Source organism: Scyliorhinus canicula, chromosome 11 (assembly GCF_902713615.1).
Source record: "Scyliorhinus canicula chromosome 11, sScyCan1.1, whole genome shotgun sequence".
Taxonomy (NCBI): Eukaryota; Metazoa; Chordata; class Chondrichthyes; order Carcharhiniformes; family Scyliorhinidae; genus Scyliorhinus; species Scyliorhinus canicula.
In genome coordinates, this window is record NC_052156.1 from 137,894,799 (window position 1) to 137,918,037 (window position 23,239).

Genomic DNA, 23,239 nt, shown 5'->3' on the forward strand with positions numbered 1-23,239 from the left:
TGGGGAAGGTGGGACCAGAGTGGGGGTGGAGGAGGGGGGGGGGGGGGGTGTTGGCAGAATCAGAATCTGTTGGCAGCAACAGAATCTGACCATCTGTTGAAGTTACTTTAGGAAATTGATGTACCCCTCCCATGTCGAAGTTTGGGTTGATTGTATTCTATCAGGTAAGTAGGTAAAGTGGCCATGATCCCAGATGACCATCGGCTGCTTTCCCTTTCGAGGGGGGAAAGCTGACTGGTGGTGATTTAACCTGAGGATCACCACACCTCAGGTGGGGCCTTTATGAATAACTTCAGCCAGTATGGGATTTGAACTCACGCTGTTGGCCCTGTTCTGCATCACAAACCAGCTGCCCAACCAACTGAGCTAAACTGGCAGAGCAAGAGGGTTGAAATATTGTTAACTTTTGTATGTATGTGGATGTTATATTAGAAAATCTGTCAATAAGAATATATCTTTTAAATTGTTGAAAGGTTACAAACTATTTCAAAAATAAAATAAGCAAAATAATTTTCCAACATAAATCACAATAGGTTTGCATCCATTTTGAATAAAATGGTTTGCAGGTCAGATTGCCTCCACATAATGTGGTGACTGAATTCCTTTTGACTGCTAAATGTTGTCAAGTAAATATAATTGAATTTGACTGTGGAATTTATTCATTAAATTCATTGCGGCAGAGTCTACTTTGCAGTTTTCAAAATATGTTTTTTTTAACCTAACACTTGCCTCAATAAGGTGTCAGTGTTCAATGCAAAAAAAAAATTGTTCAAAACAATAATTGATCCAGAAGTCACATTGGCTGCTTATGCTGTCACTAGGTTCTTGGCACACAGTTGAGGTCGATCCTCATGTCTTCCAAATGATGCATGTACTCCATGGGGGTACCACTTAATTGGAACCGTAGATCCATGGCAATTGCACCTAATTGGAATAACAAATCATGCTAGACTGGGGAAATCGAAAAGATTCTTAATTTCAGTTTTCAGTTTCAGTTTTAATAGTTGAAAAGAAATCAAAATTAATTGAGTTATTGCAGTTGGGGAATTTGTATGGTATTTACTCTGGAGGATGCAGCTAATATTTACAACTTGGTAAATGCTCTGCAGACAAAATCTAGTTTGATGTGAAGAATTTGGAGCAGAAAGCAAGTGGGCAGGACTTTGTATGAGAATACATCTAAATATTTATTACACATAATGGTACACAAAAATGCAGTTTTTAAAATATTAATATTTTGTAAAGTTGATAATATCTCTAGTCTAGTGGCTGTTTGTGATGGGGAAAGAAGATCTATGTTTCATAGGGATCCACTAGATGGATATGCACATGTAGCACAGCCCTTGTGGAGGTATACCTGAGCTTCCCAAGTAACCCAGAGAGATGAGTTTGGCTATATTCCCCTGGGCGTAGGATATGGGCGTTCGAAAAAAATCTGCTTCCCAGTTTTATGTTTCTCAGGTGATACTCTTGTGTATAAAATTCATGAGCTTTGATGAAAGATTAGAACATAAAAACATCAGAAATAAAGCAGGGAGGGCAAAGAGAATCTGCAAAAATTCAGTATCGCCCATTTAGAGGAAGGGTCAAGCAAAGAACAACTTAGCAATGTGTTGTTTTCATCTCAGTGGCGACCAGCTCAATTGACATAATCCATCAAGCCTGGACTCGCTCTTTTTGATGCTCATTGCATTACCTATATCTGTGGAGTTGATACAGCCGCTTGTGTCTGTGATCTAAAGTGTGATTATATTGGCATCCTCCTGTCTCATGTGTGACCTGTACATGTGACGTCATGACGCACCAGTAATTGGGCACAACATATTTCCGAGTGGATTCCGATGTTGTTGCAAACATTTCTATACTGTGGTTTGAAGCGTCTTCATCTGTCACCTTCCTGGCCAACATCGGTGCAATTTAAACAACTGACAGAAAATATATTTTGATCTAAATTAGGCAATTTCCACAGCAAAAAGGTGGAGTGTGTCACCTCAACTGTTAGCCTGTCATTTCTTGGAAGATGCACTTGGCTGTGAAGCTCTTTGGGGTGTCCTGAGATTATAAGGAGCGCTTGCTCGATCAGCTTTATTTACGGCTGAAAGTTTTTGGGTTATCTTGATATGCATTCACTAGGCTGACAGACTCTATTCAATCTTCCGCCACTGTGCTTCACTGCCACCAAGATCCCATTTACCAAACAGCCCAAGGCACTGTGTTATCCATTCAGCTGATTTACTGAATACCGGGTTCCTGCTTCTGAATGATCTGCTGTGCCCTTTAATAATGTGGCAGAATACAAAAGGAACTATAGAACAGGCTAAAGAGCAGAGGCAGCTACATTTCTCTTGGCTTTATTCATATTTATTAACCAATGAAGAGAATGACAGTCCAAGATAATAAGATATAATAATCTTTATTATTGTCACAAGTAGGCTCACGAACACTGCAATGATGTTACTGTGAAAATCCCGTAGTCACCACACTCCAGCACCTGTTCAGGAATACTGATGGAGAAGTTAGAATGTCCAAATCAGCACATCTTTCGGGACTTGTGGGAAGAAACCAGAGCACCCAGAGGAAACCCACGCAGACAAGGGGAGAATGTGCAAATTACGCACAGTGACCCAAGCTGAGAATCGAACCTGGGACTCTGGCGTTGTGAAGCAGCATTGGCCAATCTGAAAGGAAATGAACAAGAGTACAACACCAAACAAAATTGAAGTTATCATTTGAGGTTAACTTTCTCAAATACAAGGAAAAAATGTATTAAACTCAGCATGCCAGGAGTATTGGTGGAGAGAGAAATAGTTTGTGTTTCAGGTTGTGGCTGCATCAGGTGGCAGATTTCTGTGAGGGCATCCTTATGGATTGCAGACATTTCAAACATAGCTCCTTGTTTAGGTTTGGGTCAGAGAGTGCTCGCTGAACACCCTGGGTGGATGTGGCCCCCTGCTGAGAGTCCTTATTCCCCTCCTCCTCTTCCAGAAGCTCATCCTGCTCTGCATAGTGTCATGCTCCAGGATATTATTAACTTTCAGACCATCCTTTAAAAGTTTGAACATAAACAGACAGTTTATATGGCCACCACAAACCATGTGACCTTTGGCAGTATCAACTCCGAACACAAACAAATACCTACTTAAATATGGGCATTCACAGCCACCTCGGAAATTCACACGTCCTTTTATTTAAGGATAGAACATTAACAAAAGGGCGACAACAATCCAGCCGACTTGTCTTTCTAGTAGTTCACCATGAACAAAAAGCACATCAAACCTAATGTATGTTAGATGAATGTGAAAGTGTCCCCATCGATTTCCCAATATATTATGATGGACCCTCATCCAAACCCAGGTACTAGAAAAATTTCAAATGACAATGCAGGATGTGTATCGACACTCAACATATTTGGGAAAAGGGCTTTGGACATGTAACAGGTCACATGGGTGAGACAGTCATGTTTATTGCCTCTTTTTAAAACAAGAATCAGCTCTGCAGAATCAGAGACTATGGTAAAACCATCAAACCAGTTGCATTCAACTAAGTAGCTAAGTTAACAAACAACAATGCTTTAAAATGGGAGAAGGACTCTTGTTCCAATTTCAATTTCACCTGAGAACCAATCTCCAGAAAATTAATCTTCAAGAAATCTTGCAGCTCACTGAGAATCCTCTTCATACAAGGCCTTCACTTCAACTGAAATCACCAACTCACATCAGAAACTACAGGCCTGCCATGAAAGAGTCATTGTTTTTTTTTCATCTGTAGCTAATCTTTGTGTGAGTGATTGTGTGTGTGTGTGTGTGTGACATAAATTTCTAAGATATTGCATTTGAATCTCTGGTGCAAGTGTGAGATAATAAATAACCTTCTGTATTTTAAAACTCTCAAAGAAAGCTGTCTGCTTAGAATTTTTAAATTGGGACCATCACTCTGAGGGTGAGAAAATGCACACAAACTCACATAACAAAATCCATCAATAATGGACGGTACTAAAACATCAATATTCTGTCCGTGAAAATGGCTTATATTCATTCTTCATGACACGCCTTTTCAATGGGGAAGGGCTATTACTGCACCTATGTCTGATGCAGAAGCCTTCAGTTCAGCAAAGCATCCTTCAGTACCTGCGACTCGCTGCAGCCTTTTGCAACATTCATCAGCTTTAGAAAATATTAACAACTCAGAATTAAAGCAGCAGCTTTAATAAATCAACCAGCAACTAACCTGTAAGTAGCCAATTATCTGTTCAAATAACATTGGTGGGGGATCTTTCTTGCTGCATATTCAGATGTATGAGGTTAAGAGATGCAGTTGGCTGGAGCTCTGAGTTCCAAAAAGATACCAGTAGCATAACATTGGTTTTGCAAACAGTTTGCTATCATGATCTGCCTACCCTGTCTATGTATGGGGGATGTTTACTCCCTGCATGATAAATGGCATCCTGCGCTTAACTCCAGAAATATTTGTGTCCTTTAGATACTGCCTGGAGTCCAGGAGCAGGTCACCCCCAGTCCCAATCCCTGACATGGGCAGCCTGGCACCCGGGCACCTTGGCACTGTTTGCCTGGCAATGCCCCTGCCAGCCTGGCAGTTCTTAAAAAAAAAAAATTAGAGTATCCAATTCATTTTTTCCAATTAAGAGGCAATTTAACGTGGCCAATCCACCTACCCTGCACATCTTTGGGTTGTGGGGGCGAAACCCATGCAAACACGGGAAGAATGGGCAAACTCCACACAGACAGTGACCAAGAGCCGGGATTCGAACCTGGGACCTCAGTGCTGTGAGGCAACAAGGCTAACCCACTGTGCCACCATGCTGCCTAGTCTGGCAGTTCTAACCTGGCACCCTTGCACTGTCAGGGTGACACTTCCAGTGTGCCCATGTGTCAGTGCCAAGCTGGCAGTAAATTGGAGTAGGTCGTTACCGGCAGGACCTGGCAGCGCGGGCCTCCGGGGTTCTCAGGGGGGGGGGGGGGGGGATAGAGACGCAGCGGGATCTGGCTCCAGGAGGTGCCCCACAGTGGCCTGGCCTGCGATCGGGGCCCACCGATCCACGGGCGGGCCTGTGCCGTGGCGGCACTCTATTCTTCTGCATTGGTGGCTGTAGCGGTCCGCCATGGCCGGTACGGAAACAAAGCCCTCTGCGCATACACGTGAATGATGCCAGCACACGCTGGTGCTCCCGCGCATGTGCCAACTCATGCCAGCTGGCGGAGCCCTTCGCCGCCGGTTGGCGTCGCACCAAGCCCCTTCCCCGCCAGCCGGGGGGCCGCAAACCACTCCCGGGCTGGCCTAGCCCTGAAGGTGCGAAGGATTCCGCACATTTGGGGCGGCCCGACGCCGGAGTGGTTCACACCACTCCTTCCTGCCGGAGTTGCCTGCCCCGCTGATTACGGCAGAATCCCGCCCAGTGTTCATTTAATTATGTTAATTTGGATCACACCCAGTGAGATCGCGTGAGGCAGTAAAATGAACAATGGCGTTCCGCGGATCACAAATCTCTCGAGATTTACCGGCCTCGTTGAGTCACTGAGTCAGGCGCGATCAGGCCATTAGATTGCACCCATTGTGTCCGATTGTGGGCACCACAGTTTAGGAAGGATGTGAAGGTGTTAGAGGGGGTGAAGGGATGAGAGACTTTAATTCAATGGATCGGTCAAAGAAACTGTGTTGTTCTCCTTTTGAGCAGAGAAGTTTGGGAGGGAGATGGAGATATTCAAAATCATAAGTAGCCTATAGGTGGAGTAAATAGCGAGAAATGTCTTCCATTGGCAGAAAGGTCAAAATCCGAAGGACACCGATATAAGGTGATTGGCAAAGGAACCAAAGATTACATGAAAAAAAAAATGAGCTGGTCGTGATCTCTAATGCACTGCCTAAAAGGGTGAAGGAGGCAGATGCAATCAAGGCTCTCAAATGGGAATTGGATAAGTACATGAGGGAGAATAAATTACAAGGCAACAAGAAAAAGGCATGGAATGAGACCAATTGATTTATTCTTGCAGAGGGCCATCGTGGACTGGGCTGGCTAAATAGTAATCTCCTGAGCTGTAACAATTTTATGTAGGCTGAACAGTCGTTCACCAAACTCTTGTATTTTGACATTAACATCAGATTTTGTGTTTTCAGAATGTTGTGAGTTGAAACTTGAACTTAAACTCCAATAAGAATAATAACCCGAATGTAAAATTTAATAGTTTAGGAGGAAATCTGTTTTGTATTTTTATATTTTGGATCTTTTCTTACTGAGGTTTGTAGACTTTAGATGGAATGTCAAAGTTGCTCTCCAGAGGGGAGAATGGAATAGGATATCTTCGTGTCTACAATCTCCTTCAACCACAGGCCTTCTCACTTATTGAACAAAGATGGCTATCAGTGATCAGCTAACCAAATATGACATTGGTTTAGCTCCGTTAATATTTGCCAGTGGTTTGTGATTATATGTTTCAAACGCTTTGCTGTTATCTTAGACCTTTTGAACCTTCCAGGTGAGCTGACAATATTGTCCAATCAAAAATGAGAAACATTCAGATTGTAAAATGAACACCAAGTGGCAGTGTCAATGCAGGGTGAGAAATGTTGCTGAAGTTAATTCTAACCTATTACAGTGATTTACTGCATCATAGGTCACTGACATCCTTTCTCTATAACATCCATGAGTCATTTGAGACCAATTGATGCCTCCCACAGATGATTCAATAGACCTCAGGGTCTCTGCCATTTCATTTGCTGCAGTTGTGTTTGATGGAAAAGGCTATGGAACAGAGCTTTTTAAAATGTCCCTTTGACGAGGTGCCAGAGATATAGGGCTGCCTGGGTTTTATTGCAGACCGAGGAAATAGCTGGTTTCCTGAAGAGTGCCGCACTCTTCTGTGATTTCATTTTAAAAGTACAGCCACCTGTCTGAACAGCCAAGGTTATATTAAATCATGTGGTTTAAATGAAATCATTGTCTGAGCGAAAATATAATATGCTTTATGTTGCTGTAGCTTCTAAGTAATGTATAGGTTCTGTGCCAGTGAGGTTTTTAGTTTTGAAATCACAATGGTGCATTTATTTTTGTACATGTATTTTTCAACTATTAGATCCATCAACAATTGTTATCCAAAAATAACCCTTGAAAGTAGCTAAAATATTGGAAATTGCATTTTTTAATTCAAAAAATCTAAGAGCTAAAGCTTACACTTGTGATTGCTGTTAACATGGGATTGCAGTACAAGCTGAAAAGAGAGATGCATTGTTGCAACATTTTCTCTTACATTAACAAATTTCGAATGATCAGCGATTTATACTACAGAAGGAAAGGGTGCTGGTTGTTCGACAAGTCAACTCTGGCTGAGGTATTGCAATGCAGAAAGCAAAGGGAAACTATAGGCTCTCCAAGCTTCAGAGCAATTCAAAGGTGACGCAAACCTTGAACATGTTCTGCTTGTTTGCAGGGAATTGGCCCATGTGTATGAACGTTTGCGGGGAATTGGCCCATGTGTATGAACGTTTGCGGGGAATTGGCCCATGTGTATGAACGTTTGCGGGGAATTGGCCCATGTGTATGAACGTTTGCGGGGAATTGGCCCATGTATATGAACGTTTGCGGGGAATTGGCCCATGTGTATGAACGTTTGCGGGGAATTGGCCCATGTGTATGAACGTTTGCGGGGAATTGGCCCATGTGTATGAACGTTTGCGGGGAATTGGCCCATGTATATGAATGTTTGCGGGGAATTGGCCCATGTGTATGAACGTTTGCGGCGAATTGGCCCATGTGTATGAACGTTTGCGGCGAATTGACACATGCGTATGAATGTATGTCATTTCTAGCAAGTGTAAATGAGCCATGTTACGATCTCGAATAATTATCTTAAATTGGTTGTTAGTGCAGCTATTAGCGCACTCAGGATTGTTCAGCAAGTGCTGTCCAATCGCAGGATCACACCTAACTAGACATTTATTGGGTTTGCAAGTGCAGGCTGGTTGAGCATGTTCGGTAATGCATTTGGAGGAGCAGCGATTTACATTTACAAATTATTTAAGGTGGCAGGGCTGGTTGAGAGAACGTTACTAAAGCATACGGTAAGCTAGGTTTTATAACTGGGAGCTAAAGTAGAAAAACAAGACAGTTGTGATAAACCTCTGTAAAACATTGGTTTGGATTCACCGAGGATATTGTGTCCAGTTCTGGACACTACACCTTTAAAATGAGGTGAAGACATTAGAGATGGTGCAGAAAAAAGGCTGTTCCCCTTGGAGACGAGGAAGTTAAGTGGAAATTTGATAGAGGTGTTCAAAATGAAGAAAGGCCTGAACAGAGCGGGATAGGGAGAAATTGTTTTCATTGGTGGAGGTATTGAGAACGAGAGAACACAAATTTAAAGTGACTGTTAAAAGAAGCAATGTTGACATGAGGATCAGCATTTTAGTCAGCAAGTGGTTCACACTTGGGATACATTGCCTGAGAGAATGATGGAGGCAAATTCAGACGAGACATTCAAGGGGGACTTGGATAATTTTCTGAAGGAAGACATTTGCAGGGATATGGGGAAAAGGCAAGGGAATGGGACTAGGAGAGTTGCATTTGCATAGAGACAGCACAGCCACGATGGGCTGAATGGTCACCTTCTGTGCTGTAACCATTCTATGATAAGCTATGTCAAAACATCCACTTTAGAGTACATTTGGACTTCTTACACATGAATTCTGAATGGATCCTTTATAAACTGGATATTTTAAGAAACCTCCTTACTTTGAAATATTGTAATAACCTTGGGACGTAAATAACCCAAGTTGAGAGAGGAATAGAGCAGCTTAACTGAACTATTGAACTTGATGGGATAGAGTCATGGGCCAGAGTTTTATGTCACCTGGGCAATTTTACCCCCAAGCTGGAAGTGTGTGGAATCACGGGAGAAGACTCCGGCCCTGAATCCCAATATCATTGCGTGATTCGCACCATCTCTCGGCTGGTGGGTGTGCACAAGCATCAGAAGCATGCCCACCAACCAAGTACATTAAGGGGCCAGTTGAATGCAATTTTATTTGGCTTGTTTGCTTTTACAGTTGTCACGGCCGTTACATTTTAGCTGTAGCCTCGATCCAGGGTGGGATGAAATATCTGGGCTGAAATCAAATTCTAAAAAGTGCCTGAGGACCAAGGTCAATGCTTGAATGTGCTGCCGAGGCACTTCTTGCAGAGTTTCTCCATTGCAGTTAATTTTCTCCAGGTCTGCAGCTCACTGAGACAGCTCCGCGGTGGCTGTCCCCCTTAGGGAGCACATTAGAAGCACCAGCCCGCACCCTCCCTTTTCTCGGCACCCGCCTACCTCCCGTCCTCCCTGGCAGCGTTAAGCCTTTCACAGCATGCATTTTAACCTGGCTGCCAGTTTATTGGCAAGTCAGTGTGAAACTGCCTTCTGAGGCCAATCATGGCTCGACGTGCATTTCGAACACACGTCCGGACCTGGTGCCGGGTGAAAAATTCAGGCCATGCAATCTTGTAATGCTGAGATTCAAATCCTTCCAAAGAGGTAACACTGCAAACTCTGTGTATGTCTAATTACAATGAGCTACTGCACTCTCCAGAGAGACTGTATCTGAATTTGACTGGTGCATCATCAGATTAAAGCCCCTGCATGCTGGGAACCCAATGAATTTGCTGCTATAAAATGTGAACATAACACTTTGAAAGAGTGACCCAGCATTTAAATCACATCCTCAGACCACTCCAATGTGACCCACAATGAATGGATTCATTTTGAAGTAGTCACTGTTATACGCTAGGCAGATGTGACAACCAATTTGCACATAGCAAGGTCCCAAAGCAAATAAATGGCCAGCTAATCTACGGGCAGGATTTTCCATGCGCCACCACTCCCCCCCCCCCCCCCTTCGCTGCCGGGGAACCCGCCGTGGGGGTTCGCTTTGTGGCGGGACATGGAGATCTGGGAATGGCTGAAAAATTCCATCCTAAGTTTCATGTTGTGCGTGGAGACAGGAAACCTTTATTTTCAATCCATTCGGGGGATATATATATATGTGGATTTTGTTGTTTATCACTGGTTGCCTTTATGAAGGTGCTGGTGTGGTGTAACACCAACAGAGGCGTAAGCTAAGGAATTCCAGGATTTTTATCCAGCAACTATGATTGAACAGCCAACAATCTCCAAGTTGGTCTGGTGTTTGACTTGGATGGCTGCCTTTTTGGAATTACAACGGGATTATTTATGTGCACTTGAGGCTGCCTTCAGCACTGCAGCGAGTCGATAGTATTGTTCCAGTCTACATTCTGATTCAGAGATGAGAGTACTATTAACCGAACCAAAGTAACACCTTAACAGCAGTAACATAAAGCAGTTGTAGACGTTAAGTAACAGACAATCTTGCATAAAAATGTCACTGGGTGACCTCCATTAGAGCTTTCGAACAAGATTTTCCTCTTCTACACTTGATAGTCAATGATTTATCTCCTATTCACTGGGTGGAAAAATCAGGACCACCAAGTGCAAAAGGGGAAAGTAACAACCTTTGAATTTGCTGAAGTCAGGGTATGTTGCCGTAAAGAATAATCATTTTGCTTCATAACAATTCAGATATATTGCAGTATCATGCATTCAAACTAATTTGATATGCTTGGTTTTTTGTTACATTTTTCCGAATCCCTGCTGATTCTTTCCCCTAGAGACCTGAAGTAATATTGGTAGAAATATCCAATTACAACTAAAGCGTGGAAACAGATTTAGTCACAACTATCAATAGGGAATTGGTTAAATACTTACAGGAGGTAAAGTTGCCTGGAATTGGGGTAGAGCCAGGGGCAGGATTTAGTCAGGCTGATGGGGGTCTTTGCCCACTCGTTGGAAACCCATCAGGGAGCCCCCAGCAGTCCCATGTGGGAGGTATAAAGGGTGTCTTCAGACACACCATTGGGTTTTCCCTAAGATTCAGGAGCCCGGTGACGCGGGTCCCAGTTAGAAGCTGGCAGCTTCTCATTGCTGTCAGTGCCACCAAGAGAGTGGTGGCAACTGCTGGCAGTGCACCCATCAGAGGTCCAAGCCCAACCAGGGACCTAGGTCACAGGTGAGTGAAGGCAGGATGGGGGCGACAAGTGGCGATGGGGTAGGAGGGAAAAAGTCATTGGGATGGCTTTCAGCAGCCTCCTCCCCTCCTCTCCCCCGCCCCCACTTCCCAATGTCTCCTATCCCTCGATCAGGCACTGAGTGCCTCGTAGCGAGGGTCTTCTCCACTCTCCTGGTAGGCTGCTGGCAAATCTGATGAGGTTTGCTGGGCAGTTTTCGGGAGATGTTAGGAGATCTGTGTGGCTCCCATTTAATCCCTGAGCTGCCACTGAATTGTACGAGTGGGTTCAGGGATAATGGGTGGGAATTAGCTCGATTAATGAGCCTAATTGGTGAGACTTAATTTATGGCAAGGATTTCAGACTGTGCATCAGGTAGGCTTTCCTGCCATTGGGGGAGGTATGAATTTAATTGACATCCTGCTGTTGGCAGACATGATTCCCACATTAGCCCCTACTGCCTTCCCACTTTGGCAGGCAGATTTTACCATCGCCTGGATTCTGATGCAGGGCCTGTCCCATGACTAATTGGGTCCAGCCACCAGGGTTCCCTGGTTAAGTCCAAACCAGGGAGTGAGACTGATGGGATTTCTCTATGAAAGAGCTGGCAGAGACTCAGTGGGCCTGGTGCCCTCCCTCTTGCACTTTTATTCTATGTTCCAAACACCATGCATCTAGTTTGTCATCTTCATATTTCCTCCTCATCTTCCTGCTGTTTGTGAGCTATTTGCATCAAATGATTAGAAGGGTTTGGAAGCATTTTTGGTTGCAAACTCATTTGGGAAATCCACGACTGCAGCATAAATGTATATTTTTTCTATGTGATTTCAAAGCATGCTGTGAAATAATCCTACCTGCGGCTGAAAAATAAGCCTCTGAATCCCATTCTTTACAAAGATGTGTCTACTGTGCATTTTTGTAATGGTTCATACTTAAAGCTAAATGTAGTCTGGTGAACATGGTAATAAGCAAGCCTGATCTCTTAAGCTTCTAGTTCTACTTGTGTTCATGTGACTGAGAGCTGGACAAGTGAACAGACACACCAATCGTAAATTGAAATAACCAGCAAAGCAAAAACCATTTCCAAAACAATTTATATTTGAACGAGAACTTTTAGGAATTGTGGACACATTTGAACAGATTGCTGATCTTTGTACCATAACCAATTCCACGGTACAATAAAGCAGAAGAGAGTTGAGCACAAATAAATATATTATACAGACATGATCAAGCTTCTAAAGTATGTGCCTTTCTTGGTAGGATTAGCGGTGGATTGATATTTATTTTTCTAAGCGTTAACCTGATACGTGGCCAGAAATCCTTACCACAAATTCCATCTCAAACTGGACAATTATACAATCTACCCCACAAGTCATATTTCCATACATCACATAAATACCTCTTCAATGAATTTCTTATGAACTCAGTAATGACTCGCATTCAGAATCCCTGTCATTAACACTCACTCTTTAAGCTATTACAACTGAAGAGATATCATGGAGACGAACAAAGAGGATGTCTAGCCAGCTACAATGTTTTGCATGTGTCGAGCATTGTTCACTAAACCCCTTTCTCAAGTCTCAGCCTGAATATTTTGGCATCTCTTACAAAGTTAGCCACAGAAAGGTCAACTCCGTGAGAACATGTTCTCCATGAAATAAGGGCAGAAGCATAGCAGCATGTTAATTGCAGATTTTTTGTGTTGGATCGTTCTGATGAGATTTTTGACCCCACAGTAATTTCCCCCTCGGGTCCGGGGTCACCCTCATCTTCTGATCCCATATCCCTCACAATCAGGATTTTACCGCTCTTGCTTAAAATCTAGTCACACAATAACCTCAGGTTGTGACAATGAAACCGCTTGTCATGTGAACTGGATACTGTAATCTCTGGAGCTCCTCGCGTGCTGCTTGGTGACTCCTCTGACTATGTAATTTATGGCCTCTGAGGTAATCTGAGGTTACTGCACAGATATCTGCTTCCTTCGATCTTCTGAAAGCTGGACTGATGAACATAGTCGTGGGACACAGCCAACTATACAGCATCAAGCTGATTTATTTTTACACAGAGTTTGCCAGCGAACAGAACAACCTTTGAATAATTGCCTCTCATAATAGAGTATGCCAAACTATGCCTGTCAGCCGGGTTATTGCCTTTTCTGACTGGAAACTTCTCTGAAACTGATAAGAGATTTTGTTTAATTTAAAGCACCCAATTTATTTCTAATTAAGGGGCAAATTAGCATGTTCAATCCACCTACCCTTCACATCTTTGGGTTGTGGGGTTGAGCCCTACGCAGACAAGGGGAGAATGCGCAAACCCCACACGGACAGTGACCCAGGGCTGGGATTGAACTGGTGTCCTCGGCGCTGTAAGCAGCAGTGCAAACCACTGAGCCGCCATGCCACCCAAGAAACTGGTAAAGATTAAACTTAAACATGGAGCTGTAACTTTCTGATCTGCATGCTATCTCCCTTTTTTACCTGGAAAGAAAGCCAGGTCTCCTACTCCTTTCCAGTTATTCAGACTCAGAAACTGGCTGGCACGGTCTCCTTGTGTCTGCGTGGGTTTCCTCCAGGTGCTCTGGTTTCCTCCCACACTCCAACGGTGTGCGGGTTAGGTGGATTGGCCATGCTAAATTTCCCTCAGTGTCCAAAAAGGTTAAGTGGGGGTTACTGGGTTACGGGTATAGGGTAGATACATGGGCTTGAGTCGGGTGCTCTTTGTAAGGGCTGGTGCAGACTCAATGGGTCGAATGGCCTCCTTCTGTACTGTAAGTTCTATGATTCAAACTACCAACTAAACCTGCTACTACCCTCTTAGGTCTGACCTCCAGGCAATTAAGTTTCACTGAAGCCTTTCTAATGCCTCAAGTCTAACTATTGATTTGAATGACTTTAATAAGTGTCCATTACCTGAAGTCGATGTGGTAAACGCAGGAAACACATTCTAGATATGCATTTCAACAGAATTCTGTTCCGCATCCTCATGAAATGAGAAGACTGCGAGGGGATATGGTCAAATTGTTTAAAATTATGAAAATATTGGACAAAATGAAACCAAGTAAGCTTTTCTGCTACATTTCAGAATTTAAGTAGAAGAGGTGATATTTACAAACTGATGATGCTGAAAAAATATAGGGCACACAGGAGGGAACCTTGTTACTAAAAGGGATGGATCAAATTACCAGTGTGGGTGGTAAAATAAGAAATATTAAAATGTTTCATGAAAGAAAGAGACAGGTTCTTGCCAATAAATGAGATTCAGGGTTACTGGAAATGTACCAAGAGAATACTGTGCATAGTTAGATGGTCCAAACATCACCTGCATGGTATGGGTGGGATTTAATGAAGGCACCAAGTGAGCCCCATTTCATCTCTTTTGAGGCAGGCCTTGTGTGCCTATCGGGTGCTTAACCGGGCAGCAGCAGGCCTTCCCTGAGATCAAGGATCCCAAGGCAGAAATGTGAACCAAAATCTTTCCACCTCACCATTTCCTGTCAGCTTCCAATGCCCCCTCAGCATTCTTCCCTCTAATTGCACTTTTTCCATTCCTTTCTGTAGTCCTGCCCTAACCAGCTCCTAACCATCGCCACTAATAACTTTGCTGCTCATTGTGCTCCTTCCTGTAAAGTGTTCTGAATTGCTCTACAGAAGCTTAAGACTTTGAAATAGATGCTCAACCGACCAAGGTCTGGGGGCCCAAGAATGGAAGCAATCCTTTAAACAAAAACTCAAATCAATTTTCAAATTCAAAGTAAGAGGTTTGGTAAACTAAATAAAACATTGCCCACATGTTCTTTCTATTGGTTACCAAAAAAACCTACAACTTAACACAGGAAAACAATCCAGTCAGTATGTTTTAGTTGAACATGATGATTACGGAATAATAGTGCATTCTCCAGTTAATATTTACACGTAAATGAATATTTGGATCATATTCTTTCTTCTGGAGGACAAAATGTATTTTTTGACATAATTATGTTTCGTTGACGCTTGGTGTATGGATATAATTATTTTACGAGGGTGAGAGGGCATCTCCAAATTGAAGGGAGGAAGACAGGTTTTGGTGATTGGAGGGCTAAGTGGTGGGGGAACCATATTCGGGGCATGGAGCTCTGGATATGATACCTCTCCGCCACCATCCCGGGAAGAGGCTGCTTCCATTTACCTGATGGCTTCTCAAGTGGCATAGGAGAAGAGGTGGGGAGTGGGGGGGGGGGGGGGGGGGGGGGGGGAGAGCGGCGGAAGGCTTTTGTCAGCGGGTTGGGAAAATGGCCGTCAATCGGGCCTTCAAATTGGCTGCACGCCTCCAGTCAACGGGCGACCACGCGGCTGCCATTCCCACTGCTGGCAGAATTGCCCAGTGGCGGGTCTGCATTGGGCAGCCCCCCTCTTCCACGTTTCCCACCATTGTGCCAGCCTCCCTACCTCTTACACCCACAAGCCCAGTCTGGCAAAATCCTTTCCAGTACGTCGGGTTACTGGCCGGATACAATATGGAGGGGTGGAGCATTATTTGTTGCCCATTATTCTCCATAATCTTGGTTTTAGCCAAGTGAGGTTAGTCACAACATGGAGGCAAAATACCTATTGTAAAGAAAGAAGTAATTAAATCGTCAGTCCACAGCTCTTGTGTATACCTCCAACAGGCCAACTTAAAACATGACAGGCAAGACTCCAGGTTGACCAGGGTGCTCTTTGTTTAAGTGTGGTCTGGGAGGAAAAAAGAAAGACATGTATTTATGAAGTGATTTTGCCCACTAGTTATCTCAAAGTGCTTTACAGCCAGCAAAGTACTTTTGAAGAATAGTCACTGTTGGAATATGAAACACAGCAGCCCATCTGTACACATCAGACTTCCATGAACTGCAATGTGACAACAATCAAAGCATCAAAGCATCTGATTGAGGGATAGCTCTTAGCCAGGACACCAGGGATAACTTCCCGGTTCTTCTTTTGAATCGTGTTGTGGAGTCTTTCACTTCCACCTGAAAGGGCAGCAGGGGCCTCAGTTTTAACATTTCATACCAAAGACAAAACAGCACTCCCTCGGTACTACACTGTCTGTTAGCCTTGATTTTTGTCCTCCAGTCCCTGAGTGGAACTCGAAGTTGGGAAAAACAAACTGCAGAACTGGTGGAGAATAGCATGGGAAATAGCAAAAGGGAGAAATTAATAAAATACAAATTTGGTGCCAATGGCCATGACTAGAGTTAAGCATTCCAGCTCCTGCCAAAATTGTAAATTTGTGTGATTATTAAGCTACAGAGGGGAAGATGTTGGGGTGCACAATTAATCATCATATTGGAGAGGGTTCAGACCAGTAACAATACTGAGTCCAGCAACAGTCCTATGATTGCCACTCCCATAAGCTGACTTTTATAGGGCCTGAAGCTGCAATGACTAGCGTTGTAGAAGTACCAGTTATTGTGTTTGTGCGATACTGTTTTGAGTACTTGGTGTCTCCTATTTTAGGCCATATGTTTGTTTTCTAGGCAAAACTGATCTGATCAATAACCTGCTCCTCGATGCTGGATTTACAAGTGAACTTGTGACAAATTACTGGACTAAACAAAACCCGTAAGTTATGACCTCCCATTTGGTTTGAGTTGTAATAGGTTCAAAACTTAAACTTTTGTCTCATTTCTTACCAAGCAATAAATTTGTCTTTACACCATATGCATGTACACATATCAACGTGAAAAGATACATCTGAGGGAGCTGTGTTTTACAGGAAATAAATCATTCTGTTAAGCATGCTGTATAATGTCGTATTCTCACAGTTGCAAGTGAAAGTAATTTGGTATGTTACGTGGAGCGGAATAAATATTCAGCACGTGTTAGATTTTTTAAAAATTGTATACGACACTATTTAAAAAGTACTAATTGGCTTTTATTTGGAATTGTTATAACTGGGGAGGAAAGGAGTTATTTATTGTTCTGCTCCCAGCCTAATGAGAAAATACAATGACATTAGGTCACCAGGCTGGTAAAGGTGATCCTAAATCTCTCTCAGGAATATTTTGGGTGGTTGGACCAGCATGACACAGGAATACTGTTTTCTGTTGCGCAATAACTTCCTTTGATTAAGATACATTCGTATCATAGTGAAGCAGCAGCAATATTTTGCAGAAACCGTATTTTTAAAAATGCTCTAACCAATGAAGCCTTGACATTGACTGCAGGCATCATATTAGTTTTTGGGAAAGCCTGTTTTTGGTTAATGTAGGTACTGAAATTGACTGTCTACAAATGCAAGACTCTGAATGTAAACTTTTGAGAGGTCCATTCAATTAAGAAAATTTTAATGTTCGGCACAGTGGCACAGTGGTAAGCACTGCTGCCTCACAGTAAGTTCCCGGGTTCAATTCTGTGCTTGGGTGGCTGTCTGTGTGGAGTTTGCACCTTCTCCCCGTATCTGCCTGGGTTTCCTCCGGGTTCTCTGGATTCTTCCCACAGTATTAAGATGTGTAGGTTAGGTGGATTGGCCATGCTAACTTGCCCTTAGTGTCCAGGATTTGCAGGTTAGGTTACAGGGGTAGGTACGGGAGTAGACGTAGGTAAGGGTGCTCTTTCGGTGGGTCAGTGCAGTCTCAATGGGCCAAATGGCCTGCTTCTGCACTGTGGGAATTCTACGGTTCTATGACTTCCTTGCTGAAAAGTGTCTGATGAAGAATGACACTAAATTGAAAGGGCTGATGACATGTAAATTTGCTCTATTGAAGATACAGCCTTGAAGAGTTCTGTTGCCTGAGATACAAATCTATATTGAAATAATAACAAAGGAATTCATTTTAAAAATTAATCTGAGTGGATTTCAACTTCTGTAACTTTGTACGTTTGTTCACCCAATAACGACTCAGTCATTTTTACTGGTGTCAACCTCGAATCGGCTTCAGGAAACCATAATGAACCAAACTGTGCACACAGCAGTTTTTTCTCTTGATATGTCACGCTGACATTACTTCCCTTCAATCCAGAAACAAATGTAAATAAAAAACACATATGAAACAGAGATAAGGAACTCTATATCCAGATCAAAATTAAATTTAAAATTTCATTTTTGGTTTGGCCACTCGAACATATTTTCGAACAATTAAAATGCTGCGATGTAAAGAATAAAGGAAAAAAGTGCGGCAATCTGTTTGCCGAGCTTCATCGAGCCTGTCGATATAACAGGAATGAGTGTAATCAATGTTATTAGAAGTAGTGTGTTATTGCAATTGTATAGATTGGGCTTGCAACTAATACAAAATCGACCTACATCTTCAGTAGCCGGTTGTTCTGGCCATCACGGAATGTGATTCTGGTCCCAGGTCATTTTCCTCAAAAAAGGATAATATTTATGTTTTAGACAGGCCGGCTGGCCTCTCCTGAGGAGTCTGTCTAGAGAGGGAGACAGCGAACGGTTGCAAAACCGTGATGTTGCTGGCAGCTTCAGAGCTACCTGTCAAATTTTGGGCAAATAATTTTTCAAAACTTTTTTCTAAAAGCGCCTTAACATTTGCAAACATTGACCCAGGGTCACTGTGGTTAGAATAGCCCATGTAGGGATCTGACTGACCTTTGGCCTACACTAGCTACACGGCGCTATAATATCCAACATTGGTTCAAGTTCAGCATGGAGCATCACTAATTTAAATAAAAGTGAAACCTGCCATGATAGTTCATCTTCCTCCTCTATTAAACCTTAGCCACTTGCATTTTACAGGCTGTTGTCTATCCTCTATACTACATTTGGTTTAATGTCTATTCACTGCCTCTGCACTGTCTTTTCAGGATCTCTATCCTCCTCCTCCACCTCTACCCCTCCCCAATTGAACCCCTCAACCTTAATCTGTCCTGACTGGGCATGATCTAAAGAAATCTTCCAACATTCTCACTCTACCACAGCCCCTGGTATGCCTCTGCTCTATCTGTGAAGCAAGATCTGGAAAGTGGGATTAGGCTGGGTAACTCTTTTTCAGTCAGCAGGAGAAAGGATGAGCCAGGTGGCTGCCTTTACTGCTGCAACATTTTCGGTGTTTCTCATTGCGTACCTTTGGCATGTTGCTTTCCATTTTATGGTTTTATGCCTTCTCTTCTATCAGAGGTAAAATATGCAAATTGAGTAAATTGAAGAACAAATCTATCCGACAGACACAGCATGACTGACATAAAGAGAGACATAAGCTATAAGAAAGACGGGTGTATAATGACAGAGAATATATAAGGAAGAAGCTTATAAAGAAGCAAAAAGCAGCAGACAGATAAAGCAACGGATAGGAAAGAAATAATTGGATAATTGGAACAAGATGTACAATTTGAACGTGATAAATTCTGTCTTTAATTTTTTTATTTCCGTTGAAAATTCCTATTTTTGCATTAATTGTGAAAACAGTCTGTATCACTTTGCCCCATTGTAACCACACTAGTACATTGTCTCCACTGGGGAGGAGCAGTATCATCACAATATGGCAAGAGAGTTCCACTGTAAAAGTGGACACAAGAATTTTCAACGGACAATGTTGACTGAAAATGTTGTTTGACATAATGGGGTGCAATTTTATCATTTTCTAATTTATGTGTCAACTCGGGTGGGAAAACTGGTTGATGTTTTCTGGCTCCACTGCTGGCTTTACTCGCCCCATTTCTTGACACGAATGAGCTTCCCGGCCAGCAACCTCGGCAAAAGGATGCCTCGATCTAAACATATTTTTTTGAGGGACCCTGGGAACTCCTCCTACGGACACGGAACCACCCCCCCACCACCCTCAAACATACACTCCCCCCCTCCCTGCCGACCTGGGAAGGTCTCACCAACAGATGCCCCCCCTTCCCAGCAGAGGGTACTGCCTCGGTATGGCACTTTCCCCCTCGGGCTGTACTAACTTGTGCACCCCCAGGGGGACGGTTCGGCAGGTCCCCATTTGTCAAAAGATGTTGTAAACCCTGCCAATATGATGCCATGCTGGAGTGGGGGGGGGGGGCAGAGAAATCGGAACATGGGCCAATACAGCGGGTTTGCCTTCTAATTAAATTTAAGTGTATGGTAATCATGGCGGCAACCCCATTATGTCGTTGGCAGGACGGGGACAATGGGAACGAGGAATCCAGACAGCGTAACAGCTGTTTGGGGATTCACTTTCGATTCTCTGCCCCAACCACAATTCCTATCTGCCAAAAACAGGGGAGGAGAATCCAGGCCAATATTTTTAATACATACACAGTATGATTTAGGATGCTTGCTATTGAGCTTTGCAATTCTAGGAATGTAACAACATTATGCCTGCCAAAACCGATCAATTTTAACATACACCCACTGCCTTTCTCTTTCGAGAATCATATGTAACATTACACTTTAAAGTACAATTTTCAGCATTGGAAAATATTGTGTTGAAGATACCTTTTTTCTAATAAATTTAGAGTACCCAGTCATTTTTTCCAATTAAGGGCCAATTTAACGTGGCCAATCCACCTACCCTGCACATCTTTTTGGCTTGTGGGGGCAAAACCCACACAAACACGGGGAGAATGTGCAAACTCCACACGGACAGTGACCCAGAGCCAGGATCGAACCTGGGACCTCGGTGCCGTGAGGCAGCAATGCTAGCCACTGCGCCACCGTGCTGCTCCTGTTGAAGATATCTGACGCTAAACTCTCCAACGCCCACATGAATATTTTAATTTGCTCTAGGTGCACTCCAAGTAATAGATTCAGAAGATAATAATTATTCAAAATCTGAAAACATGCTTCCCAAAGTAAAATGAAACCACTCTCTGGCACCATTGCCCACATTTTGACAGCAAACTCTCTTAACCCTTTGACCTTGCCCTCCACAGTTCCAGCATTTCTATCACGATGCCATATGTTTAATCCAACCAGCTAAATATGAATAGGCATGTTAAAATATGGCAGGTTTCTCATCGCTTGTGTCTCGGTCACACTGGATAGAATGGGTGACCGCATGTCCCTGGTAACCAGGATTAACTTCTGGAAATCAGTTTAGCTTAATGCAGAACATATTGAAGAGATTGACCACATTAGGTAAGCTGATGCAATAATTAACCAGCCACCTTTTAAAAAAAATACTTTCCCAGACCCACATCGTTAGGTGCTCCAGGGACTCGCCTGTCCTACCTCGTACCAGCAACAGAAGGTCGGCTGCCCTGGCAGCATTAAGGCTCTCAGTGCCCGCAAAATATTGTAAAATCTTTCAGTGCAGAAAGTGGGCAAGGATGATGGGTACCAGAGTGGGGTGTGTGGTACTCCTGCCATAGCAACAGGCAGGAAATTCAGCCCTGTTCTAAAAAACAGAAATAGGTTCCATACAGCGGGGAAAAGAATCCCAGTACAGTGTATGTCGTAAAGGTCTGTGATGCCACTCTAATAAAGTAACTTTCTTTGTAAAATAGGGCAGGAGTTCTGGCTAGATTCGTAGCAACTGGTGGTGGAATTACAAGGATTTATCCCAAAAGGTAGGACTTTTGCAACAAATGGTGCATGTGTTTGGATCATTTGTGAGTTCATACCAACTAATTACAAGATAATTGGGGATTGAAGTCTGTCAGTATTGGGAAGGTGGGGGTTGGGGGCGGTGGAGCAGGGGTTGATCCCAGCATCCTGGCATATGGAGGTGTTGATGGGAAGGTCCGAGTGCTGGGAAGACGAGGGGAAACCTTGACCATTTGGAAATTGGAGGCCTTAGGGAAAAGGCTGGGGAGGGCGACTGTCCTCAGTCCAACCGTCTGCAGCTATTTCTTTGATGACATTCCCTCCAACATAAAGTTAAACATTGGAATGTTTACCTGATGATTGCACAGTGTTCAGTACCATTCACAACTCCTCAGATAATGAAACAGTCTGTGCCCGCATGCAGCAAAACCTGGACAAAGTTCAGGCTTGGGCTGATGAATGGTGTTACAGCAAGGTGAGAATTGATAGAATGACACCTTTCTCCACCCTCTCGGTTGACCACAACAGGTGTTTTTTCTGAAGAATTTCCAGGGGTTCAGTGAGTGTTTAACAATTTAAGTGCCTTGACTGTAAATAACACGCACAGCAGCTTCCTTGGAAGCTTAAGAAATGTATTTTATGTACTTAAACCTGGGGTGAAATCTAATGGCCGTGTCTGACTCGGGATGCCTCTCAAAAGATTTATCCAGCTCGCTACGCTTCGCGAGGTCTAACAGGATCTCGCGAGACGTCGCGGTGTAGATCCTGCCTACAATGGGCGAGACCGAAACCTGCATGTTCAAGTGTGCAGTAAGGCATCCTGAATATGCTTTCACCAGAGGTACCTAAGACGCGGGATCAAATCCCTGTGCCTCGGAGACCCCAAGTGAGCACTGGTTAGCACTGGTCTCCCCCAACATGGACCATGTGCACCGGCATTTTGGAGGGTCTCTGGACAGGGTGTACCCTGTCACCTCTGATGCCACCTGGACACCCTGGCAGTGCCACCTGGGCACCTTAGCATGGGCACTGCCAGAGTACCAGGTTGTCAGTGCCAAGGTGCCTGGGTAGCATTTTTCCCATGCCAGAGATTGGGCTTGGCCCTTCTGAGGTGGGGTACGGGGGGGGAGGGGGGGGGGGGGGAATGATGATCCCTTAGAGCTGAGTTGGGACCAGGAACCACAGTGGGGGCTCTTGAGATTAGGATGCCATTTTAAAATGGTGCCCCGATCTCTTCCTGCACTGGTGAGCGAGACTACATGCGGCCTAACACGTTCCTCACTGAGGCTCCAAAATGAAGGAGAGTCCTGTTTGAGAGCAGGGTTGTCCTCAGTGCTGCCGGTGCCAGGAAAAACCCGGCACAACGCACTCAACAAGGGACTCTGTTTGATTTTCCATTAAATTGCGCCGCTGATCTACAAAAAAAAAAAAAATTATGCTCAAACCCGCATTCACACATTGCACCTAGGAGAGTCACACGGACACAGAGTAAGCTACAAGTCAGGAGGCTGAGTTAAATTGTATAAGAGTGCCCCAAAATAAAGCTAATCATGTATGGGTCCAGTAGGTTGATGCTTTGGAAGCTTTCACACCACGTTAGGTGATTTTTGTCGAATTCTGCACAGAGATGTTTTAAAGACTTGATAGATGATCTCTCTCTTTTTCTCTGGAGTCAGCAGCCGTTTAGTTTATGTTGAAGACACTGTTGGCTGGCCAGATACAAACAAGACA

At 43.7% G+C, this 23,239-nt stretch overlaps 1 protein-coding gene across 14 annotated transcripts in view; it reads left to right on the forward strand.

Moving 5' to 3' along the window:
* Positions 1 to 23,239, forward strand: part of LOC119973412 (voltage-dependent calcium channel subunit alpha-2/delta-1) — a 726,559-nt gene that overhangs the window by 643,308 nt on the left and 60,012 nt on the right. For all 14 annotated transcript variants that reach the window (XM_038811471.1, XM_038811473.1, XM_038811472.1 and 11 more), the window contains 2 exons: positions 16,569 to 16,653; positions 21,469 to 21,531. In XM_038811471.1, coding sequence (XP_038667399.1) covers positions 16,569 to 16,653; positions 21,469 to 21,531 — 148 coding nt within the window. The remainder of the gene's footprint in view (positions 1 to 16,568; positions 16,654 to 21,468; positions 21,532 to 23,239) is intronic.